The sequence below is a fragment of the Hemitrygon akajei genome, chromosome 11 (genome assembly GCF_048418815.1).
Source record: "Hemitrygon akajei chromosome 11, sHemAka1.3, whole genome shotgun sequence".
NCBI lineage: Eukaryota > Metazoa > Chordata > Chondrichthyes > Myliobatiformes > Dasyatidae > Hemitrygon > Hemitrygon akajei.
Genome location: NC_133134.1, coordinates 161,616,828 through 161,642,891, shown reverse-complemented (window position 1 = coordinate 161,642,891; position 26,064 = coordinate 161,616,828). Strand labels below are relative to the sequence as shown.

General features: G+C 46.3%; 1 protein-coding gene across 9 annotated transcripts in view; it reads left to right on the top strand.

Moving 5' to 3' along the window:
• Window positions 1-26,064, top strand: part of LOC140736197 (protein CBFA2T2-like) — a 189,594-nt gene that overhangs the window by 128,850 nt on the left and 34,680 nt on the right. For 8 of the 9 annotated variants that reach the window (XM_073062110.1, XM_073062101.1, XM_073062102.1 and 5 more), the window contains exons 5-8: window positions 5,374-5,552; window positions 15,149-15,375; window positions 17,518-17,606; window positions 21,253-21,445. In XM_073062110.1, the coding sequence (XP_072918211.1) occupies window positions 5,374-5,552; window positions 15,149-15,375; window positions 17,518-17,606; window positions 21,253-21,445 (688 nt within the window). The remainder of the gene's footprint in view (window positions 1-5,373; window positions 5,553-15,148; window positions 15,376-17,517; window positions 17,607-21,252; window positions 21,446-26,064) is intronic. The other variant, XM_073062103.1, reaches the window with a different exon arrangement.

Below are 26,064 nucleotides of genomic sequence, written 5' to 3'. Positions count from 1 at the left end.
AATGGTGAGGGTATCCAAGACATCTTCAAGGAGCGATGCCTCAAAAAGGCACATCCAGCATTAAGGACCCCCATCACCCAGGTCATGTCCTCTTCTGATTGCTACCAATTGCTCTGAAGGCACACACTCAATGATTCATGGGCAGCTTCTTCCCCTCTGCCATCTGATTCCTAAATGGACAATGAACCCATGAACACTACCTGACTACTTTTTATTTCTATTTTTGCACTACTTTATTTTGTGTGTGAGTGTGTGTGTGTGTGCGTGTGCGCACTGTAATTCACAGTTTTTTCTCTATTATATATTGCATTGTATTGCTGCCGCAAAGTCAATAAATTTCGCAACATGTGCTGGTGATATTAAACCTGATTCTGATTTTTTTGTGATGGATGCCACCTTCGCTGGGCACCAACTTTTGAAGCTGGGGGGAGGTGGCTGAGCCTATGATCCTTTGCACTGGAGCCCCTATACCAAGCGGTGGTACAACCAGTCCATGGTGCATCTGCAGAACTTTGCTGGAATCTTTGGGGACAAACTGAATCTCCTCAAACTCCTAATGAAGCAGAGCTGCTAGTGTTCCTTCTTCATAATTGCATCAGTACGTTGGGCCCAGGATCTGAGATACTAACGCCCAGGAACTTAAAACTGCTGACAGTTGAGGAGGGCCTGAGGATAGGAAATTGACCTTTTGGGGGCCCACACAGAAATGCTGTAAATAAAGTCTTACAAAGAATCAGGAGTGGAGATGACATCAGGTATTTTACAGGCTTTAACGTAAATAACAGCAGGGAGAGTCATGACAAGTGACTGGAGATTCTGTGTAACTTGATCTGAATCATACAATTGAGCTAATAGCAGCCTCTGTCACCCAAGTAACAGGGTTGTGTATTTATAACACACCCACTTGGTTAATTGCTGAGAGTGGTGTGGTGTTTTACTATCATTTCTAAACCAGATCCTGAATCAGATTACACAGGTAGTTATGTAAAGGCATTGTTAATACTGGCTGACCTTTTGCATAGAGTTCGCATTGCTTGTCAGAATAGATGGCACTGGTGAATCCCAGCGATTTCTGGCTGGCCGAGGAAACAAGGAAAAACAACTCAATACTTTGTTAATCTCTTTTTCTGGTAAATGATCACCACAAGCAATAGTCTGTACCTTCCTTTGGACTTGGAGGCAATTCAGTGTGACAGAACCGAGGTGAGGCAGTGGGCCTGTTACTGACGGCGAGGAAGGCCCGGGCTTCGATTGATTTAAGCGCCAGGCAGGATTGGAAACGTCGGGCACAAACCGATTGAAGGTGGCGGGGTCCAGGCCTCAGAGCACACCTAAGTGAATGAACCCGACGTTTGGACAACGATTAAGGCACCTGGTTAATTTGTAAAGGTCAGGTAGAGGCTGCGTCAAGGTTGCAGGATCCAGGCCGCAGAGCAGACCAATCAACTGAACCCGATGTCTGGATGATGATTTAGACACCGGGCCAGGGTGTCGGCCTCTGGTGAGGGAAGGGCTGGTTCAGTTCACTACTCTGCAACTTTCACTCGGCTCTGTGCTAAACTAAGGCTCTGTAGACAAAGAAGAGAAACTCTGCAGATGCAGGAAATCCAAGCAACACGTACTAAATTCTGGGGAAATCTCAGCAGGCCAGGCAGCATCAATGGGAAAAAGAACAGTCGACATTTTGGGCCGAAACCCTTCAGCAGGACTGGAGAAAAAAAGATGAGGAGCAGAGTTAAAAGGTGGGGGGGTGGGGGGTGGGGGGGGGAGAGGGAAACACACGTTGAAAGGTGAAACCAGGAGGAGGAGGGTGGAAATAAAGAGCTGGGTAGTTGATTGGTGATGGAGGGCAGAAGGCCATGGAGAAAGAAAAGGGGGGAGGAGCACCAGAGGGAGGCAATGGGCAGGCAAAGGGATAAGCTGAGAGAGGGAAAAGGAGATGGGGAATGGTGAAGGGGGGCCATTACAGGAAGTTTGAGAAATCGATGTTCATGCCGTCGGGTTGGAGGCACCCCAAATGGAATACTGTATAAGGTGTTGCTCCTCCAACCTGAGTGTGGTGTCATCACAACAGTAGCAGAGGCCATGGATTGACATATCGGAATGGGAATGGGAAGTGGAATTAAAATGGTGGCCACTGGGAACTTCTGGTAATGCCCCGTCCCCCCCTTACCATACCCCATCCCCTTTTCCCTCTCTCATCTTCTCTCTTTGCCTGCCTGTCACCTCCCTCTGGTGCTCCTCCCCACTTTTCTTTCGTCCATGACCCTCTGTCACTTCCACAAGTCAACTTCTCTCCCCTCCCCCCCCACCTTTAAAATCTTCTCCTTGGTTTTTCCCCAGTGCTGCCGAAGAGCCTCGGTACAATACATCAACTGTACTTTTTTCCCTCGATGCTGCCTGGCCTGCTGAGTTCCTCCAGCATTTTGTGTGGGTCTGTAGATAGACTGTCTTTCAGTTCAGAACGCTGTTCGCTTGGCGTTTATTGTTTGCATGATTTGTTTTTTTCCTCTGTCTGCTCACTGGGTGTTTGATGGTTGTTTCTTTCATGGGTTCTGTACAGTTTCTTTGTTTCGTGGCTGCCTGTAAGGAGACAAGGTTATATAATGTATACGTACTTTGATAATAAATATACTTAGAACCTTTGAACTTTGATGTGGGTGGTACATGTGAAGAAGCCAGTTCTGTCTCATTTCATCCAGACTTTTGCTTGCAGGGGCCTAGTTAGTGAATAATTCTGGGATCTTCCCCCTTCATCCACACTACAAGCATCATCCACCGATTGATGACTACAGGAGGAAGATGCTGAAGATCTGTGAGCCAAGGGATCGCAGGGCCAGTAGCTTTAAATTCCCTGGCGTTATCACATCAGAGTAACTGTCCTGAGTCCAGCACATAAATGCCATCACAAGAAAGGCACAACAGCACCTCTCTTCAAAGTCTGCGTAGGCTCAGCACGTTACCTGAAATGTTGACAAACTTCTATAGGGGAGAGTATCCTAACTGGTTGCAGTTCAGCCTGGAATGGAAATGTCTGCAACACATGGTGAGTACAGCCCAGTCCATCACAGGCAAAGCCCTCCCCACCACTGAGCACATCAGCAAGGAGCGCTGCCGCAGGAAAGCAGCGTCCACCTTCAAGGATCCGCACCGTCCAGGCAGTGCTCTCTTCTCACTGCTGCCAATGAGAAGGACGTACAGGAGTGGTTAGCTCACATATCAGGTTCAAGAATAGTTTCTACCCTTCAACTACGGGGCTACTGAACTGACATGGATAACTTCACTCACCTCAACACTGAACTGATTCCACAACCTACAGACTCACTTTCAACTCCTGTCCTCAGTATTAATAATTCATATACAGGTATGCGTCGCTTAACATCCACGATATGTTCTGTGAAATCAGACGTTATGTGATTTGGACGGTGTGCGAACACCGTATTATATACTTTGCCTCTTGCTGCTGCTATCACTAGGAGTGATTTTGCTGCGTTTGTAAGCCATGATGCACTATACGGTAATATTTTCAAAAGAAAATTAAACAGAGAGATAATGCTACTACACTCGAGACACGCGATATACGAGATTGGTTATGTCCACTATATCTCGTTCTCCAATCGGGACTACAGATGTATATGCGACCGGACGTTGTCCAAATGGACATTAAGTGGCGCACACCTGTATTTTATTTGCACTATTTCTCTTCTTTTGCATATTGGTTGTTTGATTTTTTTTATTTATGTGTAGTTTTTCCACAAATATTATTGTATTTCTTTATTTTCCTGTAAATGCCTGCAAAAAAAATCTCAACATAGTAAATGGTGGTCTATACTTTCCTAATGGGTGGTGGGGTGGAGATACATCTCTACTGAAGGAGGTGTAAGGCACTAGTCTGAAGGTCACCCTTGGGCGAGGTGTAGCACTTGCTTCGCCCCCTGATCAGGGTCACGTCAAGCCATGGGAGCAGGTGGTGGATGGTCGTATGAGCAGCCGGTGCATATCACAAGTCCTGGTTATGTGACCACTGATGCCAGGCAGACAATCTCTGAAGAGTATTGATAATGTCTGGGGTCACCCGTCTTGTAAAGACTCTGCTCGGAAGAATGCAATGGCAAACCACTTCTGTAGAAAAATTTGCCAAGAACAATCGTGGTCATGAAATGACCAATTGACCATGATTGCCCGCATCCTTTGACATGGCACATGACGAATAAACAAGGGGTGGAGATAGGGTAAGTGCATGCGGGCTTTTTCCACTGATGTTGCCAGGACTTGAGGACCTGAATTATAGGGAAAGGTTGAATAGGTTGGGACCTATTCCATAGAGTGTAGCGGAATGAGAGGAAATTTGATAGAGATATACAAAATTGTGAAGGGTATAAATAGGGTAAATGAGATCAGGCTTTTTCCACTGGGATTGGTTGAGACTAGAACTAAAGATCATGGGTTAAGGGTGAAAGGTGAAATGTTTAAGGGGAATATGAGGACGAACCTTTTCACTCGGGGGTGAGAGTGTGGTATGAGCTGCCAGCTGAAGTGATGGGTACGAGCTTAATTGCAGCATTTAAAGGAAGTTTGGGTGAGTACGTGGACGGGAGGGGTATGGGGGGCTTTGGTCTGGGTGCGGGTCAGTGGGACTAGGCAGAATAACAATGTAGCACGGACTAGATGGGCCAAAGAGCCTATTTCCGTGCTGTAGTGCTCTATGTGGATGTGTGTACAATGCTGGACAGGTCAGCGGTTATGGCTGCTGACCAACAGAATAATAATGATCCAAGCTCGTTGGTCTAGATTGGCAGCTGGTCTGGCAGCAATTCTGTTTTACAAACTTTCCCTGGGCCTTTCCCCGTCTTTTATCTCTGACCAGTGCACCAGTCCTACCATCTTCCGAGATCTTATTTACAGATATAGCCTGGTAACTGCCCCTTCTTTCAGAACTCTGGTGGCGGAGGGTAAGAAGCTGTTAATAATTGCAGAGTGTAGGTCTCAAGGCTCCTGTACCTCCTCCCTGGTGACAGTAATGAGGAGGAGGCATGCCCCGAATGGATGCTGTATTCTGGAGGCTCTGTCTCTTGAAGATATCTTCAGTAGTTGGGTGGGGGGGGGGGGGGGGGTGCTGTGACGGAGCTGGCCGACACTACAACCTCTGCAGCTTCCTGTGATTGGACACATTGGAAGCTCCACACCAGGCTGGGATGCAAACAGTTAGGACACTCTCCGCCTCACGTCTGTAGAAATTTGCAAGAGCCTTCAGTGACGTGTCAAATCAGGCGTAAGCATTAAAGGCTCCGCAAAGTGCTGCCGGAGGTACCTGGGCGCGCGTGGTGTCCGATGGCGGTGAATCACGGTGTGGTCTTTCTCTCCCCCCACCAGGCCAACTTGCCCCTGCTCCAGCGGGAACTGCTGCACTGCGCGCGCTCTGCCAAGCAGACGCCAGCTCAGTACCTGGCCCAGCACGAGCACCTGCTGCTGAACGCCAACGCCACGTCACCGGTCAACTCAACCGACCTGCTGGAGGTGAACGAGAACGGGAAGAGGAGCAGCCCAGAGAGGTAGGTCTGGTCCCCGCTGTCCATACGGCGCAAGACAAGGATGAGATGCATTTGGTTATACGATGTTGTTGCTGTTCTCCTGGCAGAAAATGTTGCAAAAACTCAGCAAAAGCATCTAATTTGCACCTCTCTTCTCCCAGTTGTGATGAAATTTTGACTTTTTCTCTTTTTCGAACATGGGAGGGGCATGGAGAGTTCAGGTGCAGGTCATTAAAACTAGCCAGATTCATGGTTCGGCATGGAAGAGATGGGCCAAACGTCCTGTTTCTGCACTGTAGTGTTCTGTGACTCTGTAACACAGAATGTGGAACAGTACAGCTCAAGAACAGATACAGGGACAGACCCTCCAGCCCACAATGTTGTGACCAACCAATGAAGCTAGTTTTAAATGCCTAGCCAAACTAATCCCTCCTACCTACATAATGTCCATTCTCTAAATGCTGGTGGAACGCAGCAGGCCAGGCAGCATCTACAGGGAGAAGCACTGTCGACATTTTGGGCCGAGACCCTTCGTCAGGACTAACCGAAAGGAAAGATAGTAAGAGATTTGAAAGTAGTGGGGGGAGGGGGAAATGCGAAATGATAGGAGAAGACTGGAGGGGGTGGGATGAAGCTAAGAGCTGGAATGGTGATTGACGGAAGTGATACAGAGCTGGAGAAGGGAAAGGATCATGGGACGGGAGGCCTCGGGAGAAAGAAAGGGGGGGGAGCACCAGAGGGAGATGGAGAACAGACAGAGTGATGGGCAGAGAGAGAAAAAAAACTAAATATATCAGGGATGGGGTAAGAAGGGGAGGGGCATTAACGGAAGTTAGAGAAGTCAATGTTCATGCCATCAGGTTGGAGGCTACCCAGCCGGTATATAAGGTGTTGTTCCTCCAACCTGAGTGTGGATTCATCGTGACAGTAGAAGAGGCCATGGATAGACATATCAGAATGGGAATGGGACGTGGAATTAAAATGTGTGGCCACTGGGAGATCTTGCTTTCTCTGGCGGACTGAGTGTAGGTGTTCAGCGAAACGGTCTCCCAGTCTGCGTCGGGTCTCACCAATATATAAAAGGCCACACCGGGAGCACCGGACGCAGTATACCACACCAGCCGACTCACAGGTGAAGTGTTGCCTCACCTGGAAGGACTGTCCGGGGCCCTGAATGGTGGTGACGGAGGAAGTGTAAGGGCGGGTGTAGCAATTGTTCCGCTTACAAGGATAAGAGCCAGGAGTGAGATCGGTGGGAAGGGATGGGGGGGACGAATGGACAAGGGAGTCGCATAGGGAGCGATCCCTGCTGAAAGAGGGGGGGAGGGAAAGATGTGCTTGGTAGTGGGATCCCGTTGGAGGTGGCAGAAGTTACAGAGAATTATACGTTGGATCCGGAGGCTGGTGGGGTGGTAGGTGAGTAGGTAGGTAGGATGGTTGTCGGGTAGTAACTGTTCTTGAACCTGGGGAGTGAGTCCTGAGGCTCAGTGGACTGGACTGTGTTCAGGGAGTTATCTTTGAGCTTAGATGAGTGCGTGCCTATGAAAACTCACTGTACATTCCCAAACCAGAAGCTGTGGATGAACCAGGAGGTTTGTAGTCTGCTGGAGGCTAGATCTGTGGCACTTAAGTCTGGCAACCCAGGTCTGTATAAGGAAACCAGGTATGACTTGTGGAAGGTTACTTCAAGAGCCAAGAAGCAATTACAGGAGGTGACATCAGGTGCATGTCAAGTCTAACTCTCACTGTTACTGTTAGCAGTTTCCACCTCTTCAAAATGGCAACAATTATACCAGTGCCCAAGAAGAGCAGGGAGAGCTGCCTTAACGACTTCCGTTCAGTAGTGATCACATCTACAGTGATGAAGTGCTTTGAGAGATCAGTCATGGCCAAAATCAGCTCTTGCCTCAGCAAGGACCAGGACCCACTGCAATCTGCCTATCAATAGGTTTACAGCAGACACAATCTCAATGGCTCTCCTCAAGCCCTTGGATCACCTAGACAATGCAAATACCTATGACAGGATGCTGTTTATCGACTATAACTCAGCATTTAACACCATCATTCCTACAGTCCTGATCAATAAGCTACAGAACCTGGGCCTCCGTACCTCCCTCTGCAACAGGATCCTTGACTTCTTAACTGGAAGACCACAATCTGTGGGGACTGGAAGTAACATCTCCACCTCGCTGACGATTAACACTGTTGTACCACAGGAATGTGTGTTTAGCCCACTGCTCCACTCTCTCTACACCCATGACTGTGTGGCTAGGCACAACTCAAACAGCATCTGTAAATTTGCTGATGATGCAACCATTGTTGGCAGAATTTCATATGGTGATGAAAGGGCGTACCAGCTAATTGAGTGGTGTCGCAGCAACAACCTTGCACTTAACGTCAATAAGACCAAAGAGCTGATTGTGAACGTCTGAAGGGTAAGACAAAGGAACACATACCAATCGTCATAGAGGGAGCAGAAGTGGAGAGAGTGAGCAGTTTCAAATTCCTGGGTGTCAGGATCTCTGAGGGCCTATGCTACAGCTATAAAGAATGTAAGACCGTGGCTATATTTCATTAGGAGCTTGAGAGATTTGGCTTGTTAACTAAAGCACTCGAAAACTTCCACAAATGTATTATGGAGAGCATTCTGATTGGCTGCATCACCATCTGGTATTGGTGGGGGGGGGTGGAATTTCACAAGTTCAAGATAAGTTGCAGAAGCTTGTAAAATCAGCTCTATCATGGGTACCAGCCTCCACGGTATCCAGGACATGATGCTTCAGAAAGGCAACATCCATCATTAAGGACCCCATCACCCAGGTCATGCCTTGATCTCATTACTACCATCTGGAAGGAGGTACAGGAGACTGAAGGCACACACTCAGCGATTCAGGAACAGCTTCTTCCCCTCTGCTGTCTAATGAACCCATGAACACTGCTGTGGCTGAAACCTGAAGCCCAAGGGACAACATTCCCTGTTCTTTTGCTCGCGTCTCGGAATGGATTGTATTTCCTCCCAATGCTACAAACACCCAGTTTATGTACAGCCTGAGCGTTCCAGCAGATAGACGTGCTTGAATGCCAGCAGGCTGTTCCCACTGAAGCTGGGTGAGACTAGAGCCGTAGGTCAGAGGTTAAGGGTGAAAGGTGAAATATTTAAGGGGAACCCGAGGAGGAGCTTCTTCAGTCAGAGAGTGGTGAGAGCGTGGAACGAGCTGCCAGCTGAACTGGTGGATAAGGTTTCAGAGAAGTACATGGATGGAGAGCTATGGACTGGGCTTGGGTCGATGGGACTAGGCAGAATAACGGTTTGGCACAGACTAGATGACCTGCTGAGCTCCTCGAGGTCAGGGGTTCTCACCCTGAGGTCTACGGACCGCTTGCTTCATGGTATAAAAAAGGTTTGGAACCCCTGCTAGAGTCTAGAATTTTGTGTGTATCACTCTAGGTAGGCTGAAAGGCCTGGTAGAGTGCTGTTGAGCTGTTATCACTGGAAACATTTGGGAGACTGGTTGGGTGGATTTACCGGCTACTTAGGGGCTATAGGTATCTTCTGCCAAGTGGGAACTCAGCTCGAGGCTGCGCTGAAAGCCTATGAGCTATGTGGGTACAAACAGCTCACAGGAGAAGAACCCTGTTGTTACCTAGGGAGGACATGCCTGTCACCCGCTTCACTGTCTACTGGCCTCCTCGTCACCCAGCACAAACCAAAACGGATAAGGGACGTGTTGCAACTGGACATTTCGTTTTCAGAATTCCTTTATCTGCCTTAAGTTTGGCCAAGAATGTAACAGTCCACGTTGCCAACAGCCACAGGGAAACCTCAAGTGATGCAGTTCGTATTTGCTTCTGCCGATGAGAGGAATGAGTGTGACTGGATCTGATCCAAGTGCCATAAAGCGGGGAGGTGGGACTGAGCTTGGAGTAGCGTTTGACATTCCAATTATATTACAGAATAGAAATTCCAGAAAAAAATAGTTCGCCAAAATTGGACAAGTTGGCTTTTATCATAACAATGAACGTGGTTGCAGGAGGGCTGGATTGCTCAGCCACAGTTAAACATTATGTTGTACTTACTGAGGCATTAAGAGGCCTCAGTGCAAATCATTCTTGCTGTAGGAGTGATCCCTAAATTTAGGAGTTGGATTCCTGAATATACCCAAGTAATAGGGAAAGATTGAACCCGTAAAGAATTTTATTTCCCCCCTGGAGCATAGGAGAATGAGAAGAGATTTGACAAAGGTATGCAGAATTAATGAGGGGTATAGATAGGGTAAATGCAAGTAGGCTTTTTCCCCTGACGTTGGGTGAGACTAGAACTAGAGGTCATAGGTTAAAGGTGAAATGAAATATTGAAGGGGGACCTGAGGGAGAACTTCTTCACTCAGAGGGTGGAACAAGCTGCTAGAGGAAGGTTTGATTTCAGAATTTAAGAGAAGTTTGGACAATGACCTGGATGGGAGGGGTATGGGGGGCTATGGTAGGTTGATGGGAATGGGCAGCATAATGATTTGGCTTAGCCTAGATGGATCAAAGAGCCTGTTTTCTGGGCCGTAGTGCTCTATTTTCTAATAGATGGAAGGTTCAGGGGAGGTCTCAATCCTTATCTCACCTTATCAGTGATCCTGGCCTGGATACATTGCGGTGAAGGTTTACGAGGATGTGGCCAGAAATAGAAAATTGTAATCAAGTGAAGAGTCAGATAGACTGGGGCTGTTCTCATTTGAACAGCCAGGACTAGTGGGATGGCGGGAGCATGCATAAAATTGAAAGGATTTAGATAGAGTATTTGGAAGGATCCTATAATGATAGCACTGTTTCAGAGGTATTTTGAACTGCTGGTGGAGGGATATAGACCATGTGTGGGCAGATGGGATTAACTTGTATTTGACATCATGGCCGCAGACAGTATAGGCAGAAGGGCTTGTTCCTGTGCCTTACAGTTCTATATTCTATTTCCCTCAGTTGGGAGGCCAAGAAGACAGTGGTAGAAGTAATGGACGGGAGATAAAAGAACTTATAGTAATTTTCCCCACCTCTCCCTTCTCCTCACCTGCTCATAGCCTCCCTCTGGTGTCCCTCCTCCTTCTTTTCTCTCATGGTCCACTTCCTTCCATCAGATTTCTTCTTCTTCAGCTTTACCTTTTCCACCTGTCACCTCCCAGCTTCTCACTTCATCCCCTCCCCCACTACCTTCACCTTCTCCCTCACCTGCCTTCACCTATCATCTGCCAGTTTGTACTCCTTCCCCTTCTCCCACCTTCTTATTCTGGCATCTTCCCCCTTGCCTTCCAGACCTGATGACGGGTTTTGGTCAGAAACGTTGACTGTTTATTCACCTCCATAGATTCTGCCTGACCTGCTGAGTTCCTCCAGCATTTTGTGTGTGTTGCTCTGGATATCCAGCATCTGCAGAAGTTTGTATGTTTAGGAAGTACACACCCTGGGGCAGAGCCCTGCCCCAGATTTCTGAAGTGCCTCAAAGAGAAGTAAGTGACTGAATGGAGGACCCAGTGCTGACATTGGGTGAGGTAGTTCCTTTGAGGCTGATGCAGAGAGGATGAGATGAAGCTACCTCTGACTGCTCTGTATTATCTTAGTCCAGACGAAGGGCCTCAACCTGAAATATCAACTGTCCATTTCCTGATTTCCTCTGGCTTTCTGGAGTGAATAAGGATGAGTGTTGGCTTGACAGAGGTGTACAAGACGAAAAGAAGCAGAGATAAAGTGGACTGTCAGTGCCGTTTTCCCCGGTGTTTCAGTGGCTGATACGAGATAATTTTAAGGTGTTTGGAGGAAACTGTAGAGGAGATGTCAGAGGTAGATTTTTTTACACAGAGAGTGTGGATGCATGGAGCCTGCTGCCAGGGGTGGTGGGAGAGGCAGGTACATTAGGGACATGTAAGAGACTTAATATGCACATGGGTGGAATCAAAATGGAGGTCTGTGTAGGAGGAACGCGCTAGGCTGATTTTGGAGAGGGTATGAGGTCGGCACATCGCTCTGTGCTGTGACATTCTGTGTATATGTTCAGCAATTCGATTTCCCCTCTACCATTCCATTTCTGAATGGGCATTGAACCCATGAACACTGCCTCGCTACTTTTTTTCCTGTCTTTACACTACTTAGTTAATTTAACTGTTTTAAATATATATAATATACTGTTATTCAGTTTTTATTTTTTCTGTAATTTATTTTTTATTGAAGTTCATCATCAAACAAACATTTCCATAAGATGTATTTCAGACATTGTACATATACATCATATAATCATATATATCACAAATCTCCACAAAGTATTTATCTGAGGTATACACTTATAGAAAAGAGCGGAAAGAAAAAACAAGCAAAAGGAAAGAACTATGTACAAGTAGGGAGTGATTTTTTTTACAACAGATTCATTGATTTGTGAGAATAAAATCAGGCCTATGAGGCATTATGTAGTTAAACCATTTTTCCCAGTATGAATCAAATTGTTCCAGCTTATGATTAACAGATGCTGTTCTCTTCTCCATTTTGCAAATGTCCATTGTAATTTCCATCCATGTATTTAAAGTTGGGCTCTCCTGTGATAACCATTTCCTGGTAAGAGTCTTTTTACCAGCCACCAACAGTATAGTCATTAAATACTTATCTCTTTTCAACCATTCTTGAGGTATATATCCAAAATATATGGTCTTACTCTCTAAGGGTATATCACTGTTTTTAATTTTATGTGTGGCATTGTGCTGCTGCCACAAAGACAACGAATTTCACAATATGCCCTGGTGATACTAAACTTGATCCGGATTCTTTTCTATGGTTCTATCCTCCATGTGTTGTCACTGTTCTATGTTCTGTGTCCCTGTTCTTCTTTTAGTTTCTTTTTCTGCATGCTTGACTTAATTCCTTCCTGATTTATGGAAAGATTAATTCTATTAATACAGAAACAGAAACCGGAAGATTTCGAAATCCAATTCCCCGAATAATTACATAGGTAAAACCTTTTACATGAAATCTAATGTGTCGGTATTTCAGTGGAATAAAGGAAATTACAATGGCATTGAGAGGGGAACTGGTGGAAGTTGACTGGAAAGGGACACTAGCAGGAACGACAGCAGAGCAGCAATTGTTGGAGTTCCTGGGGAAAAATTAGGGAAGTGCAAGACTGATATATTCCAAATAAGAAGAAATTTTCAAATGGAAGAAGGACACAGCTGTGGCTGACAAGTGAAGTCAGAGCCAAAGTAAAACCAAAGGAGAGGGCATACAAGGAAGTCAGAGCTAGTTGAAAGATAGAGGATTGGGAAGCTTTTAAAAACTTGCAGAAGGGAACTTAAGAAGGCCAGTAGGAAGGAAAAGATGAATTATGAAAGGAAGCTGACAACTAGTATCAAAGAAGATACTGAAAGCTTTACTAAGTATATAAAGGGTAAAAGAGAGTTGAGAGTAGATATAGAATCAATAGAAAATGACGCTGGAGATATTGTAATGAGAGCTGCAGAGATGGCAGAGGGACTGAATGCGTATTTTGCATCAGTCTTCATAGTGGAAGACATCTGCAGTACACCGGACATTCATGAGTGTCAGGGAAGTGAGGTTTGTGCAGTGAAAATTACAACTGAGAAGGTGCTCAAGGAAGCTTAATGGTCTGAGGGTGGATAAATTTCCTGGACCTGATGGAATGCACACTCGGGTTCTGAAGGAAGTAGCTGGAGAGATTGTGGAGGCGTTAACGATGATGTTTCAAGAATTGATAGATTCTGGCATTGTACCAGATGACTAGAAAATAGTTAATGTTACTCTGATATTTAAGAAGGGTGGGAGACAGCAGAAAGGAAACTATAGACCTGTTAGCCTAACATCAGTGGTTGGGAAGTTGATCGAATCAATTGTTAGGGATGAGATTATGCCGTACTTGGAGGCACATGACAAGATAGGCCAAAGCCAGCATGGTTTCCTGAAAGGAAAATCCTGCCTGACTAACCTACTGCAATTCTTTGACAAACCTACTGCAATTCTTTGAGCAACACACACAAAATGCTGGTGGAACGCAGCAGGCCAGGCACTCGGCGGGAAACGTCGACAGTGCTTCTCCCTATAGATGCTGCCTGGCCTGCTGCGTTCCACCAGCATTTTGTGTGTGTTGCTTGAATTTCCAGCATCTGCAGATTTCCTCGTGTTTGCAATTCTTTGAGGGAGTTACAAGCAGGGTAGGCAAAGGAGGTGCAGTAAACATGGTGTACATGGATGCCTTTAACAAGGTACCACACATGAAGCTGCTTAGCAAGGTAAGAGCTCATGGAATTACAGGGAAGTTACTAGCACGGGTGGAGCATTGGCTGATCGGCAGAAAACAGAGAGTGGGAATAAAGGGATCCTATTCAATGTACCTTTGTTTCTCAACTGCTGTGGGTCCTTTCATCAATTAAGTTATTCCTGAAATTCCACCAGCAATACCCCTTGTACCCAGCAAAGTGCCCACTGAGTGTATGTTCGTGGTCTTCTGCTGATGTAGCCCATCCACTTCAAGGTTCGATGTGTTGTGCATTCAGAGATGCTCTTCTGCACACCACTGTTGTAACGTGTGGTCATTTGAGTTACTGTCGCCTTCCTGTCACCTTGAACCACTCTGGCCATTCTCCTCTGACCTCTCTCATTTTCACCCACACAACTGCTACTCACTGCGGCAGGAAGAAAGCTGTCAGCAGGGTGGTCCATTAGTGGGGCAAACGTCAGCATGGTGGTTAGCACAGCACTTACAGTACAGGCGACCTGGGTTCAATTCCCGCCACTGCCTATAAGGGGTTTGTACGTTCTCCTGTGACTGTGTAGGTTTCCTCCCACAGCCTAAAGATGTACCTGTCGGCAGGTTAATTGGTCATTGTAAATTGTCCTGTGATTAGGCTAGGATTAAATCGGGGTTGCCAAGTGGCACAGCTCGAAGGGAGGGAAGTGTTTCAATAAATGAAATATAAATAATAACTCATCATGAAGTAATATCAGAAAAGTTATTTCTGATGGGCATCAGTATTCATACCCACACCATTTCATCACCAGTGAACAGAAATCAAAACTGTGCACAGCAAGATCCCATTAAAAGAAAAATTGTGTATACAGCCAGATCATTCACTCTTATTTTGAGTTATTGGGTAAGTAAATATTGTCCGTCACCATTGCTTACCCTCGTTCAGTTAGTGCTCGTGACGCTTCCTGAGAGCGCAGAGCACTTCCTGGGCTGACTGAAGTCTCAAAGTGGGGATAATCGCACAGTCTGCTGGCTCTGATGCTGCTTGGCTGGGGTGCTGAAACTGAGGTAGCTCTCAGCCCTGGAATCTCGGTCAGGAGGCTTTGAGTTCAAGAGCCACCAAGCACAAAACCCAGGCTGCACTTCAACGTCAGAGTCCAATTTATTGTTAGTACTCTGATGCAACGAAAAAATTACTCACAGCAGCATCATGGACACAGCATCAGATTGGGAGATCTTACAAAGGACTGTGAGAGCAGCTGAGAGGATCATTGGGGTCTCCATACCATCCATCCAGGACATTTATAGGGAGCACTGTGTAACCTTGTTTGTAGACAGTGTCTATTCCTCCTGAAAGCTTCGCTCACTCACTGTGATGTTACTCCCTCAGGAATAAAGAAAATGGCTTTGACCGCGACCCCCCAGCCAAGCGGGTGTGCACGATCAGCCCCGCCCAGCGCCACAGCCCAAGCGTCAGCCTGCCGCCCCCGCCCAACGGCCAGCTGCACCCGACTCCTCCCCCTCTGCAGCACTACAGCCTGGACGACGTGGCCATGAGCCACCTGTACAGGGACCCCCAGAGGCTGCCTGAATACAGGGACCGGCACCGACATCACGGTGAGCACTGCGAGCGTCGGGGCAAGGGGGGGGTGGGTGGAGGCCGGCTCAGTGCTGGTACTTAGCATCGCTGTGGACAGAGCCACTGTCGCAGCATGGGTTAATAAAAAAAAAAGTTTACTACGTACATTTATTATCAAATTGCATATGTGCCACCATATACAATCCTGAGATTCATTTTCTTGTGGGCATTCACAGTAAATACAACAAATTTAAAGTAAGGAAATAATATTAATGAATAAATAAGCAATAAATGGCAAGAACATGAGATGAAGAGTCCTTGAAAGTGCGGCCATTGGTTGTGGGAACATTGCAGTAATGGGGAAAGTGAAGTTAACCCCTCTAGTTCAGGAGCCTGATGGTTGAGGGGTACTAACCGTTCCTGAACCTGGTGGTGTGGGTCCTGGGGTTTCTGATGGCAGCAGCGAGAAGGGAGCACGACGTAGGTGTTGGCGTTCTTGATGGTGGATGCTGCTTTCCTGCAGCTAATCTCCAAATTGGAGGGTAAGAACACACATTTACAGTATCGCATCTTGGTTAACGGAGCTCCCAAAGCCCCATGGAGCCAAAGAGATCAGAAAAGCAGCAGCCAAAATGTGTGCACAGTATGTTACCACAAACCACTGAGATAATCTAGCTTAGAAATTGATGGTGTGGTACCACACACTGTATGATAGTATCAGTGCGTTCGATCCTTCCCTCAATATTCTTTCATGTTGAGGCCAACAGAAGGAGTTTTTCAGTGTACAGGGTAGTGAGACCATGATATAGAACATTTGGTGGGACCAACCAGCCAGAACCACCTTTTAGATCTCATCCAGCATAACAGAGGCACTCTGCCAATTGGAGCCAAGATGCATCTTATGCAAGAGAGCTTTAACTTGCCTTGTAAAGGACAGCAGTGGGCTAGAGTGCCAATATAGAGATGGAGACCCAACCCCACTATCTTCTGATGCAGAGGTGAAAGGGTTATCGGTTGAGCTAATTATTCCGGATTGGAGAGCTCTGACTAACGTCAGTGATTTTGATTTGAAAGAGAGGGAGGGAGAGAAAGAGAGGGGAGGGGGGGAGGGGAGAGAGGAGAGATAAAGAAAGAAAGAAAAAGCCATCTGCTTGGTTTTTCAGTTGCCCTAATGAAGACTGTAGGCTCAGAACAGGGTCTCCTCAGCTGGGACACTCTCTATCCTCGCCGTACCGCAACAGTTCCATTGTGCTCCACCACTCCCACATTGAAGGCGGTTCTCTTGAACGTAGTACCAGGGAACTATAACAGTGGCAGTCGGTTTTAGTAAGGCAGTTCTATTGGGTGTAAGGTTCTTTACAACAACATGCCTGCCATCTCACACACAGGCATGCTGGACCAGTGAAGCAAACATGGGAGAAGATGGATTTTATTTTAAAATTTCAGGGGTGCAGGTAGAAATTAAGGCAGGGTCCAATTTGCAGACCTTTACTTTTGGCACAGAGGTCATTAATGTTTTGCAAGATAAAGCCTATCACGAAGGAAGACAGAGTATGTCAGCCGAGTATATGCTGTTAACATTTGTGGTTTCTGGTGTTCATTTATCATTTCTTATTTCACTGCCCTGTCAGGTTATATACTTAACTCATTAGATGTCTCTTTCCAAAGCTTCTGCCAGATTCTTCAAGGGGTTGGCCACCCCTCTTAGCACTTGGCACCACGGTAGCCTTGCAGTTAGTCGATGCTGTTACAACTCATGCTGTTCTGGAGTTCAGAGTTCAAGTCCGGTGTTGTCTGTTCTCCCTCTGAACTGTGTGGGTTTCCTCCGGGTGCTCCGGTTTCCTCCCACAGTCTAAAGACGTAATGGTTAGTAGGCTAATTGGTCATTGTAAATTGTCCTGTGATTAGGCTAGGGTTAACTAGGTGGGTTGCTGGGCGGTGTAGCTCTTTGGGCTAGAGGGATCTGTTCCACACTGTATCTCTAAATAAAAATATTTTGCAAGGTAAAGCCGACTACAGAGGAAAACATAGGATGTCGGCCAGCCATATGCTGTTACACCCGTTGGGTGTCTCTTTCCAAACTCTGAGGGGTTGGCCATCCCGCTTAGCACAAAACTAAAGTAATTTTGAAAGCACCGCTGTTTTCAAGCTGTAAACATTTCTTTGTGGTCATGTTGCAGCAGGATCCCGTGGAGTTTATCAGGAGGAAATGATCGATCACCGATTAACTGATCGGGAGTGGGCTGAAGAATGGAAACATTTGGATCACGTAGGTCCTCCGTTCTGCTCTCAAAGACTCACGGAAGGAGACTATTCAGCCCTTTGCCAAACTGCCACATTCAATTCCTGCCTCTGATTCACAACTTAACTCCATTTTCTTGTCCAACTTTTGCTAACAATTATTGATGAAAACAACTGTTACCCTCTTGTTCAGAAGGGACAATAATGATCTTCACAAGATCACAAGACAAAGGAGCAGAAATAGGCCATTCGGCCCATCGAGTCTGATCCGCCACTCCACCATGAGCTAAACTATTCTCCCATCTAGTTCCAATTTCCAGCCTTTTCCCCATATCCCTTGATACCCTGACTAATTAGATACCTATCAATCTCCTCCTTAAACACCCTCAATGATTGGGCCTCCACAGCTGTATGTGGCAACGAATTCCATAAATCCACCACCTTCTGGCTAAAAAGTTTCTCTTCATCTCTGTTTTAAATAGGTACCCTCTAATTCTAAGACTGTGACCTCTTGTCCTGGACTCACCCACCAAGGGAAACAGCCTTTCCACATCTACTCTGTCCAACCCTTTCAACATTCGAAATGTTTCTATGAGATCCCCTCTCATTCTTCTATACTCTAATGAATACAATCCAAGAGCCGATAAACGCTCCTCATATGTTAGTCCCTGCATTCCAGGAATCATCCTAGTGAATCTTCTCCGAACTCTCTCCAACATCAGCACGTCCTTTCTAAGATAGAGGGCCCAAAACTCACACACAGTATTTCAAATGGGGTCTCACCAGTGCCCCATAGAGCCTCATCAACACCACCTTACTCTTATACACTATTCCTCTTGAAATGAATGCCAACATAGCATTCGCTTTCCTTACTGCCGATCCAACCTGGTGGTTAACCTTTAGGGTATCCTGCACTAGGACCCCCAAGTCCCTTTGCACTTCCGATTTTTGAATTTTCTCCCCATCTAAATAATAATCTGCCCGACTATTTCTTCTTTCAAATGTACAACCATACATTTCTCAACATTGTATCTCATCTGCCATTTCTTTGCCCACTCTCCTAAACTGACCAAGTCTCTCTGCAACCTTTCCGTTTCTTCAACACTTCCTGCTCCTCCACCTATCTCGGTGTCATCCGCAAACTTAGCCACAAAACCATTTAATCCATAATCTAAATCGTTGATATACAGTGTAAAAAGAAGAAGCCCCAAGACCGACCCCTGCCAGAGTCTACTGATTGCTGGAAGATTATTTCCAATGCCTCCACAATCTCCAAAGCCACCTCCTTCAGAACCCGTGGATGCACTTCATCCAGTCTGGGAGATTTATCTATCCTTAGTCCATTTAGCTTCTCAAGCACTTTCTCTCTAGTAATCTTGACTGTACCTAATTCTATTCCCTGAGACCTCTGGCTATCAGGTATGTTGCTAATGTCTTCCACTGTGAAGACTGATGCAAAATACTCATTTAGTTCCTCTGCCATCTCTTTGTTAACCATTATAATTTCTCCAGCATCCTTTTCAATAGGTTCTATAACTACCCGTGTCACTCTTTTACTCTTCATATATTTAAAAAAACTCTTAGCGTCCTTTTTTATGTTAATTGCCAATTTCCTTTAATAATTCATCTTTTCTTTCCTAATGACTTTCTTAGTTTCCTTCTGTAAATTTTTTAAATTCGTCCAGTCCTCAGTTTTCCCACTAATTTTTGCTTCCTTGTACGCTGCCTCTTTTGCTTTCACTTTAGCCTTAACTTCTCTCGTTAGCCACATTTGTGTCATTTTTCCTTTTATGATTTTCTTTTTTCTTGGAATATATTTTTCCTGCACTCTCCTTATTTCTTGTAGGAATTTCATCCAATTCTGCTCTACTGTCCCTACATTTAGCTTACTTTTCCAACCAACTTGGGCCAGTTCCTCTCTCATACCACTGTAATTTCCTTTGTTCCACTGAAATATTGATACACCAGATACCAGCTTCTCCTTTTCAAATTTGAAACTGAACTTGATCATATTATGATCACTACTTCCAAGGGGTTCCATTACCTCTAGCTCCCTAATCACCTCAGACTCATTACACAGCACCCAATCCAAAACAACCGATCCCCTGGTGGGCTTATGGACAAGCTGCTCCAGAAAGCCATCCCATAGGCATTCTACAAACTCCCTCTCCTGAGATCCAGTACCTTCCTGACTTTCCCAATCCACTTTCATATTAAAATCTCCCATAATTATCTTGACATCTTCTTCACCCCATCCTGTTGTCAGCATCACCTATCTATACTCTTTAACAATCATTCTAATTTTTTCCTGCTAGTTATTAGAGGAAATGCCTTGCCTCTCTCAATCAAAAATTTTTCAACATCTTAAAAACTTCAATTAGATTATGTTTTAATCCCCTCTATTCCAAGGACACATGGGATAACCATAAGAGCATAAAACCTAGGAGCAGAATTAGGCCATTTGGCCCGTTGAGTCTATTCTGCCATTCCATCATGGCTGATTTATTTGCCTTCTAAACCCCATTCTCCTGCCTTCCTCCCGTAACCTTTGACGGCATTACTAATCAAGAACCTATCAATCTCTGCTTTAAATACACCCAATGACTTGGCCTCCACAGCTGCCTGTGGCAATGAATTCCACAGATTCACCACCTTCTGGCTAAAGATAATTCCTCCTCTGTTCTAAAAGGACATCCTTCTACTCTGAGGTTGTACTTTCTGATCCTAGACTCGTCCCACTGTAGGAGACATAGTACATTCCATCTTTTCTGAAATTGCAATTGGTACGGGTTTATTATTGTCACATGTACCGAGATAATGTTAGACGCATCTGTTTGCATGCCATCCTGACACATCATTCCATACATAGTACATCATCTGTTTATGTGCCATGTCATATGATATGGGCAATCATGCCCACTCCGTAACCATGATCATTCTTGGCAAATTTTTCTACAGAAGTGGTTTGCCATTGCCTTCTTCTGGGCAGTGTCTTTACAAGACGGGTGACCCCAGCCATTATCAATACTATTCAGAGATTGTCTGCCTGGTGTCAGTGGTCGCATAACCAGGACTTGTGATGCACCAGCTGCTCATACGGCCATCCACCACCTGCTCCCATGGCTTCATGTGACCCTGATCAGGGAACTAAGCCAGTGTTATATCTTGCAGGCTTGCAGAGGGAAGGAGCATCTTACACCTCCTTTGGTGGGGACATATCTCCACCCCGTCACCCAATAAGTACATCAGGGTATTAAAAAGGTTAAACAGAATGCAGAATACAGACAGATACATGGATAGGGAAGGTTTAGAGTAGGGGGTCCACGGATCCCTTGCTTAATGGTATTGGTCCACGAGATAAAAAAGGGTTGGGAACCCTTGATTGATAGGGAATTGGGCCAAACACAGGCAAATGGGACGAGCTTAGATGGGACGTTTGGTCGGTATGGAACAGATGGGCCCATGGGCCTGTTTCCATGATGCCTTCCATCAAGACTGCATTCGTATTTTGAGGTTATTATGGTCAATCTTCACACTAGTTCTCATCAGCTGTCAGTCTGGGAGGTGTCCCCATAGACCCTTGGCTTCTGGAAGGGATGTGTTAGGGCGCCCCACGGGGTCTTGTCGTTTTTCCTCAAATGCAACCGCCAAACGAGCCTTCTGTTCGCTTCCAGCTCCTGAACTGCATCATGGACATGGTGGAGAAGACCCGGCGGTCCCTGGCTGTCCTCTGTCGCTGCCAGGAGGCGGACCGCGAAGAGCTGAACTACTGGATGAGACGTTACAATGACACCGAGGAAGTGCGGAAGGGTGGCACCACTCACTTACGACAGCTCAGCCCCGGGAATGTGGACGCCATTCAGTCTGGTGAGCCTTCACTCTGATCCCTCACATTGGTTAGTTTTAAGGGGAAGGGAGTTGATCTGAATCCTTTGTGTCAAAAGAGAAAAGGGAGTTGCTCCGGGTAAATTGGGAGGAATCTACTGATCCCAAATTGTCTGTCACCTCCCCCAGTGTCCCTCTTCCCCTTTTTCCCATAGCCCACTCTCCTATCAAATTGCTTCTTCTCCAGCCCTTTGCCTTTTCCACCTACCATCTCCCAGCTCATTACATCATCCCATACCCCCACCCAGCATTTGATGTTTCAGGCCAAGCCCCTTCTTCAGGGCCAAATATGGGTGGTGCAGCTGGTAGATAAGCTGCCTCACTGCTCCTGTGTGTCAAGTTCAATCCGAACGGCTTGCGTTTTGCATTTCTCCCTGGCTGTCCTCCCCTCCGGGTGGGTTTGTAGGTTAATTGGCCTCTGTAAATTGTCCCTAGTTTGCAGGTGAAGGGTTGAAAACATGTGGGGGACGGGAATTGATGGGAATAAAACAGGATGTAAGTGGGTGCTTCATGATAGTCACAGACTTGATGGGCTGAAGAGCCTGCTTTGACACTGTAGGATTCTATACAAAACTGGTGACTGGAGGTTAAAGCATGCTGTTGGTCTGTCCTGTGAGTCAAAAATGGCTACCCAGCCTGTGAATAACATCTTGTGGGAGAGGAGTACAAGCTGGCAAGTTAGAGGTGAAACTGGCTAGAAGGAAGTTGGATTGTCTTTTTGTATCAAGATTAAGGGCTTTCCCAAAATTACTCTTTTCCTTAGAACTCTGAAATTCTTATCAGGCTGACAGATTTTAATGCTGGGGAAGTGAACGCCCTTTGGGTAGATTTTTCCATTGGCATTGTCACAGCCTCACAGTTAGGGTGCAGAGGAAACTGTTTCTGGTCTCCGTTCCTCACCACACCCTGGTTTCTGCCCCGTGGCTCACTCCAGGACCATATAACAATTACAGCACAGTAACAGGCCATCTTGGCCCTTCTAGTCCGTGCCGAACGCTTACTCTCACCTAGTCCCATCGACCTGCACTCAGCCCATAACCCTCCATCCCTTTCCTGTCCATATATCTATCCAATTTTTTTTTAAATGACAAAATCGAACCTGCCTCTACCACTTTTGCTGGGATTAGTGGGCACTCTCAGGCTCCTCATTCTAAGAACCACACGCACAGGATGATGGAGGAACTCAGCAAGTCAGGCAGCATCTGTGGAGGGAAATGAACAGTCGACATTTTGGGCTGAGACCCTTCATTGGGACTGGAAAGGAAGGGGGAGGAACCAGAATAAGAAGGTGGGGAGTGGGGGAGGAGTATAAGTTGGCAGGTGATAGGTGAGACCAGGCAACGGTGAAGGTGGGTGTGTAGGAGAGGGAGGTGAAGTGAGAAACTGGGAGGAAATAGCTAGAAGATAAAAAGGCAGAAGAGGAAGGAATCAGAGGAATAAATGGAAGTAGGTGGGGAACTAGAGGGAGGTTGTGTGAGGGTAGGGGAGGGGAAGGCCACTGAAGTGAGGGAAAATAAAGGTGGAGGGTCAGAGGTGTGGTAACAAAGGCAAGTGGAAAAATCTATGTTCATGCCATCAGGTTGGAGATTGCCAAGACAGAATAGGAGAGTTAGCTCCTCCAGCCTCATCGTAGCAATAAAGGAGGCCATGGACGGACACGTTGGTGTGGAAATGGGAAGTGGAATTGAAATGGGTGGTGACTGGAGATCTTGACTCTTGTGGCCAGCCCTTCTTCAACCTTCTTATTCTAGGTTTTGCCCCCTTCCTTTCTCATCATGATGGAGTGCCTCAGCCTGAAATGTCAACTGTTTATTCCTCTCCATAGATACTGCCTGACCTGCTGAGGTCCTCAAGATTTCCAGCATCTGCAGAATCTCTTGGGCTCCTCATCCCATTGCCCCTCTGAGCCGTCGATCACGTGGCAACATGGGGCAGTGCATTTAAGCTTCATCCTGCCCTGGTTTCCCATCTATAAAACCTTAAGATATAGGAAAATAATTAGGCTATTCAGCCCATCTAATCATGGCTGATTATCCTGCTTTGTCACTATAACTTTTGGCGCCCTTACCAATTATGAACTATTAACCTCCGCTTAAAATATACCCAATGACTTGGCCACGCAGCCATCTGTGGCACTGAATTCCACAGATTCACCACCCTCTGGCGGAAGAAATTCCTCCTCATCTCTGTTCTAAAGCTTCTATTCTGAGGCTGCGTCCGCTGATCCTAGACTCCCCCCACCCTCCTGCGCCTTTCCCCACTCTGGCCCATCACATTTTGTGACCGCGCCCAGTGTCAATTGACTCCACACAAAATGGTGCCTTGCCATCTTGATTGCTTGTCACTCCTGTACGTGGTTGAGGTCCCTTCCCTGCCTCGGCTCATGCAGGCAGCTTGACAGTGCTGAATGAGCAGCCGGTCTATCTGAGCTGAAGAAAGTGATTTGCATTCACGTGTTGTCTTTCACAAGCTCCCCGGAATTCATTACACCTTTCCAAAATGCAGTTATTCAGATATAAAGCAGTGCAAATAATTTGTATACAGGAAGATCCCAGAGCTAGCAAAGGAAAGCTGCAGGTCATCGGGGAACTGTTTCACCTAGGGAGTCCAAGTCCGGTTTATTATCACTGACATATTGGGGCAGCACAGTAGAGTAGTGGTTAGCTAACGCTATTACAGTGCCAGCGACCCGGGTTCGATTCCTCCACCGTCTGTAAGGAGTTTATACCTTCTCCCCATGGCTGTGTGGGTTTCCTCCATTTGCCCCAATTTCCTCCCACATTCCAAAGACGTACAGGTTAGTAGGTTAATTGGGCTTACAGGTACAATTGCGTGCAGTTCCTCTATATACTAATCTGAAACAGTGCAAATAATTTGCACGCGGGGGAGCAGTTCCTACAGCAAGAAATTTTAAGTTGAGGAGATCATCAAGGACGTTCATCAGGGAATTCAGAATCAGGTTTATTATCACCGACATATGCTGTGAAATATGTTACAAGGATGTCAGCAGGCCAGGGGTGTCGTCAGGACTAACTGAAAGGGTCTCGGCCCGAAACGTCGACAGTGCTTCTCCTTATAGATGCTGCCTGGCCTGCTGTGTTCCACCAGCATTTTGTGTGTGTGTTGCTTGAATTTCCAGCATCTGCAGATTTCCTCGTGTTTACAAGGATGTCGCCTGGATTGGGGAGCATGCCTTATGAGAGTAGGTTGAGTGAACTCGGCCTTTTCTCCTTGGAGCGGCGGAGGATGAGAGGTGACCTGATAGAGGCGTATGAGATGATGAGAGGCATTGATCGTGTATATAGTCAGAGGCTTTTTCCCAGGGCTGAAATGACTAACATGAGAGGGCACAGTTTTAAGGTGCTTGGATGTAGGTACAGACGAGATGTCAAGGGCAAGTTTTTTTATGCAGAGTGGTGAGTGCGTGGAATGAGCTGCCAGCAATGGTGGTGGAGGTGGAAACGGTAGGGTCTTTTAAGAGACTCCTGGTACGTGGAGCTTAGAAAAATGGAGGGCTATGGGTAATCCGAGGTAATTTCTAAAGTAAGGACAGGTTCGGCACAGCTTTGTGGGCCGAAGGGCCTGTATTATGCTACAGGCTTTCTATGTTTTCACAGCAGTGGTACAGAATAAAACATAAAAATTACAAAGAGTTACAAAATAAATAAATAGTGCCAAAGTCAAAGAGGAAGGTAGTGCTGATGGCTGCCCAATCATTTCCAGGCTTGTGTTTGTAATCCTTTTTTTATAAACACTACCACATTATCCTTACCCTCATTATAGGAAGGATGTGGAGGTTTTAGAGACGGTACAGAGGGAAATGTACCAGGATGCTGCCTGGACTGGAGAGCGTGTCTGGTTGAGAGGAAAGGTTGAGTAAGCAGGGGCTTTTCTCCTTGGAGCGAAAGAGGATGAGGGGAGATTTGATAGAGTTGTACTAGATGATGAAAGGCATAGGTAGAGTGATCAGTCAATGCCTTTTTCCCAGTGTATAAATGGCCAATACAAGGAGGCATAATTTTAAGGTGATTGCAGGACTGTATGGGGGGGTGTCAGGTAGGTGTTTTACAGAGAGAGTGGTGGGTGCATGGAACACTGCCGGGGTGGTGGTAGAGACAAATACATTAGGGACATTTATAAAGCATGTGGATGATAGCAAAATGGTGGGCTGCGTTGGGGAAGGGTTCGATTGATCTTAAAATAGGTTAGAAAGTTGGCATGACATTGTGGGCTGAAGGGACTGTGCTGTGCGGTACTGTTCTACAGTACTGTGCAAAAGTCTTAGGCACATACTGTACACATAGCTAGGGTGACTAAAACTTGAATAGTACAGTATTTGTCAATGCAGAGCAGACATCAGGTTTGTAAATCTGGCAGGAGCAAAGGATGTTGGGAATGGCGAAGGTGGAGCGCCGTGGGAGGGGTGTGGGACAAGTGGCAGAGAAGGAGAGCCAGGGTGGGAGGTGTGGGTGCAGACACACCCAGCCCTGAGACACCAGGCAAGGTCAATTGATCCAAACAATTGGATTATCGCTCATATGAGAATGTCTTTCTGATGCTTCCCGCTCCCTCCCCTCTCCCCATCCATGATTCCCTTCTCC